The sequence below is a fragment of the Vidua macroura genome, chromosome 5 (genome assembly GCF_024509145.1).
Source record: "Vidua macroura isolate BioBank_ID:100142 chromosome 5, ASM2450914v1, whole genome shotgun sequence".
Lineage (NCBI taxonomy): Eukaryota > Metazoa > Chordata > Aves > Passeriformes > Viduidae > Vidua > Vidua macroura.
The window spans coordinates 19,853,156-19,867,526 of record NC_071575.1 but is presented as its reverse complement, the minus strand read 5'-3'; the positions used below and the strand labels follow the sequence as shown (position 1 = coordinate 19,867,526).

The 14,371-nt window shown below is 47.7% G+C and overlaps 1 protein-coding gene and 1 long non-coding RNA gene across 4 annotated transcripts; one reads left to right on the top strand and one right to left on the bottom strand.

The window, feature by feature from the left end:
• Positions 1–1,606: 1,606 nt before the first annotated feature.
• On the bottom strand, positions 1,607–4,666 carry LOC128807153 (uncharacterized). Of its 3 annotated transcripts, none has more exons than XR_008437066.1 (4): positions 4,211–4,666; positions 3,444–3,511; positions 2,476–2,560; positions 1,607–2,349 (listed from the first exon to the last, which is right to left on the bottom strand). It is a non-coding gene; the product is annotated as an uncharacterized LOC128807153 (long non-coding RNA). The 3 variants fall into 3 exon arrangements; XR_008437067.1 differs by having other exon boundaries at positions 1,607–2,560; positions 4,211–4,339; positions 4,427–4,666; XR_008437065.1 differs by having other exon boundaries at positions 1,607–2,560.
• An 839-nt stretch (positions 4,667–5,505) lies between these two features.
• On the top strand, positions 5,506–14,371 carry TAB1 (TGF-beta activated kinase 1 (MAP3K7) binding protein 1). Its single transcript, XM_053977284.1, has 11 exons — positions 5,506–5,607; positions 6,396–6,532; positions 6,724–6,877; positions 7,492–7,578; positions 8,130–8,268; positions 8,745–8,858; positions 11,266–11,377; positions 11,484–11,628; positions 12,010–12,232; positions 12,520–12,676; positions 13,693–14,371. Exons 1-11 carry the CDS (start codon positions 5,575–5,577, stop codon positions 13,898–13,900), a joined length of 1,509 nt encoding a protein of 502 aa, XP_053833259.1. The 5' UTR covers positions 5,506–5,574; the 3' UTR covers positions 13,901–14,371.

Here is a 14,371-nt window from a genome sequence, read left to right as displayed (position 1 = left end):
ACGATGACTCATGGATGGCCTGCCGCATACAGGATCCTCTGAGTGGTCTTGTCTAAGCCCGAGTGTCCCTTCACTCCTCCTCCCCCTCCCCTGCTCCCGTCCGTTCCGAAATTCAACTACAACAAACCCCGCCACCTCGGCACCTGTGTTTACAATGTCCTATATATTTGTGGTTAACAAAGTGAAGGTGGTAACTACTGGTGTCTCAATAAAGTTATGACGTTCAAAATAACCATACTATATGGAAAAAAAAAATGGTCTGGATTTTCTTCTTTGGGGAGGGATGGCTTTTCTAGATTGGTTTGCTACAAGAGCATTGGCTCCTGTGCTCCTGCATGGCCAAGCTGGCAAGTTTAGTGACAATCAATGGCTTGGATGGAGGAAAGAAACCTAAAGAATTGCCCTTATTGAGATGTTGCAGTGGAAGCTAATGGTTACATGTTTTACTTGGCCTAAGTTTAAAACCAGATACACCATCAAGTGTCTCTCACCTAATCAGTAGGAAAACTTGAGGAACCTGACATGCCATGTTAGAAGTGGACTGTCACTGTAAAAAGGATGTGGCAGTAGGACGTGTGGATGGGGGACTTACAGGAATATAGGATACAAATCCTTCTGGAAATAAACACCTGTATTTCCACACCCAGGGAAGCAGAAGTGTTTAGTCCTTTGATGTGTCTTTATCTTTAATCATCTGTGTGTGACCATTGCTTGGGTGTCTGGTGTACTGCAGGTTTTCAAAACATAATCAAATCCTGGGAAAAGAGGTCTCAGGGCCATTGCCCACAGTGGGTGTCAGTGATTGGTAGGCCACCACTAAAAAGGATCTTGTTTCAACAGACTTTGCAATAAAAATTAAATTCAAAATCCCATCCTGTGCTGATGCTTAGGTAAAGCTTTCCTCTCATCCCCTTTTAATGAGTCTGTCACCCGAGTACCTGAGTATCACATTTCCCAACCTTTGTGGGGTTTGAGGACAGTAAACAGAGGCACATGACAGTGAATAGGCTCTAGCCAGTCCTTCAGACTGTCTCTTGGGGCCACTACTGAGCACACACTGCAGCTGCACATCAGATGATATGCAAAAGTGTTGGTGGACCAAACCATCTGTTTCATGATTAATCTTTGTTTGGACAAAGACCCTTCCTACAGTCACAGCTTTTGGGGTGGATGTTTTGTGGAGATACCAAGCCCACAGAAAGGCAAATATCTGTGTTGGCAACAGGTGGTGTTAAGAACTGGTGAGACAAGATGTTGCCAAAAGCAAACATTTTCAGCTGAGTAGGACTCCAACATTACTAGTTTGTTTGTGTTTTCTAATCGTTTGAAATCTCTTTAGTTTTGCTCTCTGGTATTTCACATGCTTATGAGTCATGTTTTGAAGCTTCTCCCTGCAGCCATGACATCTAGAAACAATTCTGTTATAAAGTTGTTTTCTTTTTATTTAAAGTTCACATCATCCCCGGACTCAAGGAGATGAAACTTTGTTTAGTGTATCAAGGAGATCAATAAAATTATATGAAAGAACCCATTTCCCTCCCTCCATCTGGCCTAAAACTGTATAAACTCTTTTGCAGAGGTATTTGACTCTTGGGGGGATCAGCACACTCTCTTCATTCCCACTTTCTCTGGCAGTAGCTCTCCACATTGGCTCTCCAACTCTCACAGAGGGTGCTGGGGGAAGAAATCTGTTTCCAGCTTTCCTTCCTTAACACTTTTTATTGCCCCATCTTATTTCTCTGCCCTTCCAGCATGTCTGGAAACAGTGGCCTGTGAAGAAGTGAGGAGTATTAGGGCACCTGTACCTGTGGGAAGCATCAAGCTGAAGTTGGTAAAGGCAGATGAGGTGACCTCGGGGTGGAGCTGTGTGAGGCCTCACAACACCACCCCCCCCACCATCCCTTTCTGTCTTCCATGGGAGCAGAGTGAGTATGGCAACCTGGCTCTGTCAGAGAGACCCTTCCTGTTTTCCATGTCACCTGCAAGCTTTGCCAAAAATTACGGCTTTCCTTTCCAGCCCCAGCCTCTGTTAGCATCAAAACAGAAAAAAAAAAACTCCCTAAACATATCTCACACATCATCAGTAGAGGGAAACGAAATGGTGTGATGGCTTCTGCCGGCAATCTGGTAAATGCTTCCCGGTTTCTGAGCGCCTACAAGAGCACTGTGCAGGGGCTGCCCCCAGCTCCCTGCTCCCCATGGCATGTTGCTCAGTCATGCTGTTCATCGTTCATCCAGCAGCCGAGTAGTGACCATGCTTCTTTCTTCCCTGCAGAGAAAGCTTCCATAAAACCAGGAAGGCAGCAGTACAGCTTGGAACCAGGAATACTCTGTGTATTATACCTGTCACTGGGAACAGAGAAAATGGGAGAGTAATTACAAAAAGAGAGAGAGGGAGGAATGAGAAATGTGGGAATTCAACATGAGAGGGAGAGCTGTGTATCTGGTAACCACTGAATCATATAATTCATTTACTTGTGCATGGATGGTGAGGTTCAGTGACCAATATCCTGCATTCCTGAGGAGATCTTGGCTGCATGGGAATATGGCACGGCAATTTCTGAGAGGATTTGCAGAAAGTAAGAAGCATAAAGAGAGGTTAAAATAAGTTTGATCAATACAGCCAACAGAAACTCAGTGCACTATTTCATCTTCCAAGTGCTGCATAAAGCTTTCGATGAGCAGACATTAATGGAGCAGCTCACCAGCTTCTGTAGCACTTTCCTTTGGAGGACTGTGAAATGCTGGACAAACATGCATTTAATGCTGCAAATGGCCTTGCTTGCTAAATTCTACTATCCACTTTTTTTTCCAGGTCAAGTAGTTTAATTGATTGACTCAAGTTTAGGGCAAAAGCTCAATGACAGACCACAGGAGTATCCAGGCAGAATCTGGTACAAGTATTTTCACCAAGAGAAAAACGCTTTGCACCAGGTCTGCATTCCAGCACAAACTGGCAGAAAAAAGGTAAACCCAAATGACAAAGATTAGTAACTACGAGCTGAAGCTAGATATTTAAATTAGGAACAGGGCACATTTTTAACTGCAAGAGGTGACAAGCCATTGTACAGACAAGGAAAGAGGCAGATTTTCTATCTTGTATCTTTAGGAAAGTTGTTTTTCTTTCTCATTGACTTCACATTCTGCCTTATCACACTCTCACACAGACTCTGCTCTTGTTAGTTTCAAAAGGATTCACTTATGGATAGAAGAAGACAGAAATTACTCCTAAATTCCCAGCCCTACAATGCAATACATGCTGACAGTGTCTAGGCACACCCAAAGCCTTGCTGATTTCAGTGTCGCTCTGAGCAAGGACAGAGTCTGGCTGTGCTCATCAAGGTGCATGACTGCAACCTTCAGTGGCATTAAATAACCATAAGCTGCTGCTGCAATGCTGAAAAAGTGTCATCCTGTTTTAAAGCAAAGACACTTGCCTGTACCTTTTTAATGACACGGACAATGCTGTGCTATGCATTTTTCTGCAGGACCGGGAATTCTTCTTTTGATACTGGCAAGAAAACAAATCTTTGTCAGTACTAAATCTGTCCATCCTACTTCTAATATAGACTTCAGACCTATTCCTATAATTATTTGTACCTATTCACAGCTTTACCCACAGGAATACTCTGAATGACATCACTGAGACCAAGCTTATACAGAAGCCTAAAACTGAGGAAACTTGTTTGTAGACCCAGGTTCTAAATCTAGCACTTTTCTTCTATCTTTGCATAATAGAAGCCTCTAAAAAAGTAATTCTGTCTGTGTACCTAATTCTGGTTGAATGTCTGTATATTTGTGAGCCTTGCATGAAGGGGAAGGATCCGTAATCTTTGTATATTTTGAAGAAAGAAATGTAGCAAAACAATAGACAGAGGATTTACAGGAAAGGAAGCTGGAATCCTCTGGCAAAAAACCCTGCAGCAAAAGCCATCATTCTATAGAATGAGGTTAATTAACTGGCAATTATTTCTGAAGTGCATCTGAATTGAATATATCTGCCACAAAGATGTCATTATAAGCATATCAAGCCACTGCTGGATGTCAAGACAATTTAATACTCCCACCCTCACTACAGCTGTGCTGCTGCCCATGACTGAAACTGCACGTCTCATGCTGGAGCCCCTGCAGCCACAATACACACAGGGAAACACACAGGGTTCTTCCCAAAGCCCTTGCTCCCACAGCCTGACTGCGGGCCATCACTCACACTAAGATACGCCATTCACGCTCCTGGAGGGCTCTTCTGCTGATTTATAATTTTGAGAAAGCAGTGAGATTGAATCTTGTGTCTTCCTTCCTCCTCCAGCTGAGTTGATTCTATGGAAACAGCCTATGTCTGCCAAGAAAGGATCTTAAATAAGAGCAAAATCAGTGCTCTCTGATTTTGTCTGTATTGCTCAAGCAGGCACGCAAGTGATTTTACTGTTGTGCCTGACTCTAGACTAGCAAGAACTGCTCCAAACTGTGGTGAGGATTGAGAACCACTTGTCATCTGTCCTAGACACCTTCCTACTGCTTCCCTGAGGACATGGTCCAACTACATCCTTGTTATGGCCTGCAAAAGAGAGAGGGAAAGGGCAGGACACAGAGCGCAAGCTGAGACACATGGATGCCGTGCATGTGGTGCCTATGGAACAGGGTGCAGCTGCGAGCTGGTACCTGGGCTGAGCCTTCCCTAGAGGTTGCTTGGAACATGATGCACTACTAAGAAAACTATTTCAACACCAGGCTACCTCAGGGCTCTCTGGCACTCAGGGTGACCCCATTTCACAGGATCCAGGATTCACAGTACCTCAAGGACTGTGTTCAGTTTTGGGCCCCTCACTTTAAAAAGGACATTGAGATACTGGAGTAGGTCCAGTGAAGGGCAACAAGGCTTGTTAAAGATCGAGAAAACATCCTATGTGGAACAGCTAAGGGAGCTGGGGTTTTATAATCTAAAGAGGAGGCTAAGAAGAGACCTCATTGCTCTCTACAACACATGAAAAGAGGTTGTAGTGAGGTTGGGGCTGGTCTCCTACTGTGCCTGCAGTGAGAGAACTAGAGGAAATGGCCTAAGCTGAGGCGGGAGATGTTTTCCCCCACTGTTAGGGTGGTCAGGCACTGGAATAGGCTGCCCACGGAGGTGATGGGGGTGTTCCCATCCCTGGGGTGTTCAAGCAGCATCTAGATTTGGCACTGGGTGATGTGGCTTAGGGCTTACAGTGGCAGTGTTGGGTGGATATTTGAACTGAACGATCTCAGACGTCTCTTCCAACTCTGATGATCCCATGATTATATGATCGTCACAACCCTGCCCCTCTTTCCTCCTCCTCCACACACACACGCTGCCAGTGGCGGCCAACAGGTGCTTCTTTCTCACACACTTGAAGGCCATAGGTAAGAAATGGAGATGCCTGCACTCCGCCTAGACCAGGAGGAAGGTGTAACGACAGGCACCCTTCCAAGCGCTCCAGTCCCGCGGCTTTCCCCCGGGCCCTGCCCGGCGCCGCCTGACGCGGGGGCGGGGCCTGAGCGGGCCCGAGCTGTGGCGGCGGAGGGCGGGCGGGAGGCGGCCGCTCCCGCTCCAAGATGGCGGCGCAGAGGAGGAGTCTGCTGCAGAGTGTGAGTGGCATCTTCCCCCCCTCCGTGCACACGCACCCCCCAGGTGGGTGCGAGGGAGTCCCCGGGCCTCCTCCTCACCCTCTCCCCGCGCTGCCGTGTGGGAAGGGGGAGGTTCCCCCGCCGTGGGGCGGTGGGTTGCTGCTCTCCCGCCCGCTGTGTCGCCTCAGGGCAGGGGGTTCCGGACTGCGGGGGTCCCTGCGTGGTCAGCGACCCGCACGCTGCGCTGACCGGCCGCTCTGCAGCGCACGGTGGGCGACAGGTGGCTGGGGAGGCCGTGCTAGTTCTGCGGGCTCCGGGGTGCCCCGCTGTGTGAGGGGGCAGCTGGCCTCTGCAGGCCTGGCTGGAGATGGCGGCCCCAGGGATGTCTCTCTAATTGCTGGCTGCAGCGTCAGACCCCGGTCCCTTGTCCTGGTTGAGTAGTCCTGGGAGAATCCAGAGCTTTCCCTGCACTCCCGTGCCAGGAGTGCGTGAGGATCTGATTCACCATAGGAGTATCTAAGGTAGTGCTGTGCTGTGCTCTATGGAGTGCAAAAGTTGCGTGCAAATTTCACATCTGGTTTCTTGTTAACAAGAGCCAGAGTACAGCCAGAGCTCAGCTTCAGAGGGAAGGGATGTGGTAAGTGATGCTGTTCTGCAGCAGGGAAATGTGGAGTTATTGGCTGTGCTATTAGTTAGCAAAGGGAGAAGGGTTGAGAAGAGGGTGTGAGTAGACTGGTGACCTGTACTGGACCATGAGCTTCACTTCAGCCTGCTTGGGGTTTACATGGTCTCTTTCCTCTTCCTGCCAGGAACAGCAGCCCAGTTGGACAGATGACTTACCATCCTGCCATCTCTCTGGGGTGGGCTCAGCTCCAAACCGTTCCTACAGTGCAGATGGCAAGGGGACAGAGGGTCACCCCTTGGAAGATAACTGGTTAAAATTCAGGTAAATGGGTTGCACCTGGGACACTGACTCCTGCTGGCACAAGTGTAGGTAGAAGAGGTATTTAATTTGTCACACAGGACATGGAAGAAGAGGGTGGGGCCTGAGCATGCAAGAGGTGTCTATGGGAACTTGCTACTTGTATCTGTGTCTTACAGAGATCTGTGACCTCTTTGCTTCTGCCCTCTTGGCAGGAGTGAGAACAACTGCTACCTCTATGGTGTCTTCAATGGTTATGATGGCAACCGAGTCACCAACTTCGTGGGTCAGAGGCTCTCTGCAGAACTGCTGCTGGGCCAGCTCCATGCAGATCACAGCGATGCTGACGTGCGTCGAGTTCTGTTGCAGGTAAAGAAGCTTTGAGTGGGAGCAGCTCCTGCTTCTTGCATTACCCTCCTCCTCTTTGCCATCAGGGGAGCAGCATCTGGTTTCTGTAGGGGTTGGAAACATCTGGTGGTTGCAGTTGCACTCATCCTGAGCATCTGTAGTGCTTTGTTTCATTCCTGCCTCATCCCATCTGTCCCCTGGCTCTGTCAGCACAGTGCTGAGAGCTCTCCAGGAAGCTGCAGCCAGTCTTCCCTGGACGTGTAGGAACAAGTCAGCCTGTGAAGGAGATGACAGTGAGTGAAGGGGAGAAGTTAATGTGTGAGGAGATGGATTTGTGAGCGTGCTTTCTTGAGTGACAGGATCAACACACAAGATCAGATAGGTCTCTGACATTGCTGTGAATGTAATTTTTATGGTGTTGTCTTCTGTTTTGAGTTGTTGCAGGTTGTTTTTACAAGCTGTTAACTAGTTGTGCTGAAACAATTGTGTTTCAATGTGCTGTAGTGGTCCTTGAAAGTCTGTATGTACAGTGATCATCCACTCTTATGAGCTGGTCTTAGAGAGGTGAGAATGAGTAGCCCCAAAGTCTGTAGGCATCGGATAAGTGCTTTGTTTCTCTTTATGGCCTTTTTTAGGCTTTTGATGTGGTGGAAAGGAGTTTCCTGGAGTCCATTGATGATGCCTTAGCAGAGAAGGCCAGCCTGCAGTCTCAGCTACCAGAGGTAATGTAACCTTAAGAACAGAGCTTGCTGGAGGTCCCACCTTCCAGCTTGCTGGATGAGGTTTGGGCATATTAGTCACTTTGATCCAAGGGAGGCTGTAAGTGAAAGTTACTTCTCTGTGGTTCTCTTCTGGAAACTTGCATGAAGTAAAGCAAGTGCCTTGGTCCATTTCCCGGAGCTCCCACTGTTTGTACTGGGACTGCTTAGACCTGACATTGGTTATCTGAGTAAGGAAATGAGTGTATCACAGAGAGGAGTTTGGCCTGTACATGTGGCTCTTCCAGGACAAAGCCATGCAGATAAGAGGAAAGGTCTCAAATCTGCATGGTGTCTGGGCAAGTATGGGCTCTGTTCTTCGAGTGTACTGGACTGTCCTCTCCAGAATTATGTCAAAGCTGTGTCATTCACTAGGACTGATCAGAAAATTTTATGTCATGACACAAGGCTAAGGCATGTCAAGATGAGTACCCTCCCTGCAGAATTTTTATTCCAGCTGTGATTTCTGTGTTGTGGACTGTGTGTTTAAGCTTCCTCCTTATTTTGGCTTCCAGGGTGTCCCCCACCACCAGCTCCCTTCTCAATACCAGAAGATTGTGGAGAGATTGAAGGTTGTAGAGCAGGAGATTTCTGGAGGAGCCATGGCTATTGTGGCTGTCGTTCTCAACAACAAACTCTACATCGCCAATGTGGGTGAGTTGTTTTTTGTCAGTGGCTCAGTCTCAGCATTCCTGAGGATGGCAGGGGTTCTAGGAAGTAAAAGACATTTGAATGTGGGGGACAGTTTCTTTGGTCTGTGGCCAAGCAGCAATATGCTTGCTGCTTACACAAGCACTTGAAATCAGCCTGGCTCTTCATCTCTGCAGATGTTGGCTGATGTGGTGTGTATGGCCAAAGAATGGAGGGAACACGAGAGGAGTAGTGGAGGTTCACTGTGAAATAGAGAACTTTCTTGGGAGGTAGCAGCTCAGGTCTGGATGGAGAGTTGCCTAGCAGGCCCGTACTATGCTGCTAGCAAGACTGCTTTTTGGAGATCATTATGAGACAGTACATGAGCCTTTCTCTTCTTTTCTGTCTCTATTCCCATCTCTGTTCCTTTTCCCTTTGGATATGTTCTCTGTGTTAATGGCAGAGCTATCTGGTGCCTCATCTCGCTGCTCCCACTGCAGGTACCAATCGGGCGCTGCTATGCAAGTCCACGGTGGATGGGCTGCAGGTGACTCAGCTCAACGTGGACCACACGACAGAGAATGAAGATGAACTTTTTCGGTTCTCTCAGCTGGGTGAGTATTTGGGTTTCATGTTCTTAGCTGAGAATATCGCATGACTGTTTATCTGGGGCACCAAGAATGACTCAAGCCACAGGAACAATAAATAACTACAGAAGAAGCTTACTATGTTTTCAGATGACAAGTTCAGTGCCTTCTTTTTGTGCCTTTCTAGCCATTCTGGGACTACAGGGTGAGTAAGCTCATCTCACTGACCCAGCAGAAAACTCCGCTTTTGTTTCAAGTTTTGAGTGTTAGTTTTGTGTCCAGCTGCCAAAGTGTCATTGATTTGCCCTCCAGCTGTTGCTGTAGTCGATAGGAAGGCAGAAGTGGAAGCACAGAGCCAGAGGCTAGAAGTGAAGCAGACAATGAATGATGACTCCTGTGGAGGCAAACCACAGTTATGCTGCTTTAAGTTCTGCATTATGCCTCATCCTCAGGATGATACATTTGAATTTGCCTTTGTACAAGCTGCTGCTGAAAAAAAGCAGCTTCACTTCAGACAGAGCCAGGCCAAGCACTGGCATTTACTTCTCTTACATCAGTAACTACAGAACTCTTAATGCTGACATTTTGCTTTAGGCAATTTCTCTTTTCCTTTAAAGCGTTTGACATGTTTGCTGTCTTGGTCTAGATCTAACCCAGACCACTTGTGTGATTGCCAGTACCAAATTCTTCTTATTGAGATACTTGGGTCCTATACTTTTTATTTAGGTAGATCTAAGGTGGCATTCTTCATTAGATTCACCTGGCAGATAGATGCTTATTGGGTGAGGCTGTTGATGTGGTAATTTCTGCTACTAGGTCTTGTTTTATTCTATTTCTCTTTCATTCCCACTTCTACTCCTGCTGTGAAACAGAACACTGAATACAAGAATCCAGGGAAAGAGACTTTTTGAGTGTTTTTACTACCAAAAATGCAGAATTTAGCTGCAGTCCATAGGAGAACAGGGATCTGTTAGATGTACCAACCTTAACTTGGTGCAGCACTGGTGCTCCTGTCTACAGTCCCAGCAGAAGGAAGATCCTGTGGAACAAGACAGTGTGCACAGGCTGTTTTGGGGGCCCAAGAGAGGTTGTTATTGGGCTAGGTTGAAGCACAGTGATAAGACGTAGTGGGGATAATATTTGTCATGATGGTGCTTGTGCCACCCCTGCCTTGGGGGAGAGGTCTTGTGATTTTGTGGTTCTTCAGCTGGCACATCCCAGCTTGTTCAGTACACTGGGAGAGTTGCTGTGGTTTAGACATGACTTCTCTTGGCATCCTGTGAGCTCCCTGTGCTTGTGTCTGTCAGTGGCATGTACCTCCCTGCCAGGAGCTGGCAAATGAGCCAGGCCATGTTGATGAGTCAGCTGTGGTCTGCACAGATGGAGGACTTATGTCCTACTGCTGGGGTAGGTGTGGAGCCATCTGTGCAGCAAGGCTTGGCTTGACTCAAAGGAAGAATTTCAGCTGGACCCCTGCCTTCACCTTGTACTGAGGACAGTCATCCCTAAATAAAATCTTAATGTTTTCCGGCTGATAGCTCTAGGTATAATGAGGAAAGGGAGGTTACCAGAACAGACCAGGTAAGTGGATCATCTGCTCCAAGTCCTGCCTCAAACAGTAGCAGCACTCAGATGGTCCCTGTTAGAACCTTCTTCCAGATGCAATTACTTCCTAGGCCCTATTTCACCATATTTATTTAAATAAATAAATATTTGCTTGAGCATTGTTCTTATTTTAGGAGTAGCCCACATCAATTTGAGCACTTGAGCAAAATCAGTGCCTCTTGTAGATAGTTCTCCTTTTCTCAGAATCACAGCATGGGTAAGGTTGGAAAGGACCACAGTGGATCATCTGGTCCAAGCTCCTGCTCAAGGAGGGTCATCCCTGAGCATATTGTACAGATTCTTGAATATTTTCAGTGAGGGAGACTCCACAGCTTCTCTCTGCAGTTTCATGTATTAGTGAAATTGCCATGTGGAGCTTAGGAGCAGGGGTCAGTTACAGGTGGAAGAAAAAGCAGAATCCTTCACATATGTTTTCCTCATTCCTGCCTTCTCCTCCCATCACGCAGTCCAGAGCTGTCAGGTGCAGATGTTCCCCTGCCTTTTTGGCAAATGCCTGTGCAACCAGGCCAGCTGCTGCTGGTGGCTTTGGACCAGGATGTGGACTTCGTCTCAGGGCCAGCTGTTGCATTCAGAATATGCCTGTTGGGTTGTGTGTGTCTCCCTCCTCTCTCCTTCCCAGCTTGGAACTAAAATGGAAAGGTGTCCCTTCAAACACAGATATTCCTTTTCTCCCTGTTTAGCTCCTGATCATTCTTCAGTGTCTCGTTTTGTCTTACAGTTCTATGTAACCGTGGATATTTCTTTTCTCAGAGGAAGTTCTGCAAGTTTCACAAAGTTAATGAAGCATTTTTGGTTTTCAATCTGACAGGCTTGGATGCAGGGAAAATAAAACAAGTGGGAACTATTCGTGGGCAGGAAAGCACTCGGCGCATTGGAGATTACAAAGTCAAGTACGGCTATACTGATATTGAACTACTCAGGTCAGAAAAACTCAACTGTGGGGTTTCAAAGCCTCCTTTTCTTCATGATCACTCCATTCTCACCTACTATGTCACCACTAAATGCTAAATTACTGTCTCTTTCCAGTGCTGCTAAATCTAAGCCCATCATAGCAGAGCCTGAAATCCACGGGGGGCACTCGCTGGATGGGGTGACAGGCTTCTTGGTGCTCATGTCCGAAGGGCTCTACAAAGCGCTGGAGGCAGCTCATGGGCCTGGGCAGGCCAACCAGGTGAGCCTGCTCACAAAGGAAACATTCCCGTGGCTATTGACTCACTCCAGCGGTGTCAGCTGCTCTCATACAGGCTGTCCTCCTCATCTGTGCTGTCACTGCTGGCCGGGCTGAATGCCTGTGCCACCTCATTCCAGTCCAATAATAAGGGAGTTGCTTTGCCAAGCCAGTTCTTCTAGGCAGCTGCCTGTCCCTTAGGAGTAGCCCATTAAAGGGAGTGAGATGACTCAAGGCACAAAGGCACGTTATCAGCAGGTAAGTATCACAGTCAGATGAGTTGCCATAAAAACTTAGATCAGATGGCAGGAAAAGGTTTCCTCCAAAATCTCCTAGAAATGTTTCCTCTGGTGATTTTTTATTTTTTTCCCCTTCTCTGCTCAGGAAATTGCAGCCATGATAGCCACAGAGTTTGCCAAGCAGACGTCACTGGATGCTGTGGCACAAGCAGTGGTGGACCGGGTTAAGCGCATTCACTGTGACACTTTTGCCAGTGGTGGGGAGCGGTCCAAGTTCTGTCCCCGTCACGAAGACATGACACTGCTTGTGAGGAATTTTGGGTACCCCCTGGGTGAGATGAGCCAGCCCACGCTGACACCAACGCAAGGTGTGTTGGGGAGAGAATGAAACAAAATGGGGTGAGGAAGATAAGATCTTTTGATTGATCCAACACTCACCTCACACTGGGAGAGGAGGTAGTTGGTGTAGAAGGAATTTTCTTATTAAACATGATTATTGGCTTTTGAGATGTGGAATGTGTGACTATTTGACAGGATACACTACAGCATCAAGGGCACTTTGATACAAATTCTTGGGGTATTTTGCTACTGTGCTGCACCCCCAGTTGCTCATGTCTGAACTGCATTTTATAACTCCTGTTTTCTCCCTTCTTAGGAGGCCGTGTCTACCCAGTCTCTGTGCCATATTCCAGCTCCCAAAGCACAAGCAAGACAAGTGTCACGCTGTCTCTTGTCATGCCTTCTCAAGGCCAGATGGTCAATGGTGCCCACAGCAGCTCAACTCTGGATGAAGCCACTCCCACCCTCACTAAGTAAAGTCCTGCTCTCTTGCTACCCAGAGTTTTCCCTGCACCTCACGCTGTATAAAGTGGTTGAAAAGCAGAGACAGCTGTCAATTACCTGTCAGTCAGTCCCTTATCTGGATTGTGCTCCCCCCCACTACAGTATTGACAGCCAGCATAATGTGTTAGCTGGAAAGTGATTGTGTGAGGAGTGGGAATGAGTGAAGCAACAGTTCTGAAGCCAGCTCTGGCAACATGCCTTGGGAGCAGCATCTGCTGCTGTTTGTGGAGGGCATTCTGGCAGTGAGCAGCCCTTCTCTTTGGACCTCGTGTGCAAAGTGTGTTGGGTGCTGTGCACAGAGGAGTGTGGGTGCCCTTCATTGCAGCAAGGAAGAGGGATTATGCAGGTCACCTGTAAGGCTCTTGTAGAGGCTGCACTGCTGAAATTGATTTGCTTACAGGCACAGCCAAGGAGGAAAAAAGTGGATAAAGGTTAGAATTGGGTCCTCTTTGGATCTATTCTACAGGGTCATACTAGTTAGTGGCTGTGGTTTAGGTTGAGCACAGCCTTGGCACAGCATGGTGTGTACATGCTGCACAGTGAAGAAGCTCTGTGGGTATTGTGCTCTGTAGCTCCAGAAACAATGAGGCTGACGCACTAGAGCTGCTTTGGCTGCAGCACAGGTCATGCAAGAATAGCTTTCCTTGCTGCCAGACTCTTCCCGTAAAACTCATACTGTTCTGGGTATGGGGATACCAGCAGAGTGCATGCCTGTTTTTTTCTGCTTCCTCTCTGTTCCTCAGATGCCTGGTTGTACTTAAGGCCTTCCAGTTAATCTGAATCAGATACCTTTGGTGTCTGTCAACTCCAGTCAGTTCTCAACACTTTGAGTGTTCTCACAGAGCAAGTGACTGCAACTTTTTACCTGTCTGCTAGGACAGCTTGATCTGTGGAGAAACTGGTGCTTTTTCTGGTGCTTTTCTTGTCCAGTGCATCAGGTGGAGTAGAATAAAGATGGTTATGTTCTCTCTTTTTCCCTCCTTAGCCAAAGCCCAACTGTGACGCTGCAGTCAACCAATACTCACACACAGAGCAGCAGCTCGAGTTCAGATGGAGGTCTCTTCCGCTCCCGACCCACCCACTCGCTCCAGCCAGACGAGGATGGGCGTGTGGAGCCCTACGTGGATTTTGCAGAGTTTTACCGGCTTTGGAACATGGACCATGGCGAGCAGGGAGCACTGACTGTGTCCTAACTTGTGTCTGCCTCCTGCAGACACTTTGTGCTCGTCTGTGTGAGCAAAGACTGAGGCAAGGGTGAGAGTGTTCCACTGAGGGCTGCGTTCTGCCCAGAGCTAACTCCTATCCAGGATGTGCTGCACACTGAGCAGGGGATCTTGTGCACTACACACCTGTTGCCTGTGCCGTGCTCCCAGTTCTGCCCAGCCCTGGGAAGTCCTGTGAATAGGGGAAGGGGTCTTGAATTCAGCCCTCACTGCCGGTTTTTGCAAATAAAGGTGTGAAGAGGGCTCCTTGTGGATCCTGCAGGAGTCAGGCCTGTACGAAGGCTGTGTGTGTGCGTGTGTGTAGGTGTACACGTGTGTGCCTGCGTGTGTGTGTGTGTGCTGTCATAATGTTTCCACAACTCAATTCATAATGCTGTGATTCCAATGTTCAACTCCATAGAAGATACCTCTATTTTGCAGAATAAATAACTTATAGCTACA

Excerpts from the sequence above, each read along its gene's own strand:
- TAB1 (XM_053977284.1), top strand. The coding sequence starts at position 5,575 with ATGGCGGCGCAGAGGAGGAGTCTGCTGCAGAGT. Across the intron at positions 8,269-8,744 it reads ACTCTACATCGCCAATGTGG|GTACCAATCGGGCGCTGCTA; the intron begins GTGAGTTGTTTT and ends CTCCCACTGCAG. Across the intron at positions 12,233-12,519 it reads CACGCTGACACCAACGCAAG|GAGGCCGTGTCTACCCAGTC; the intron begins GTGTGTTGGGGA and ends CTCCCTTCTTAG.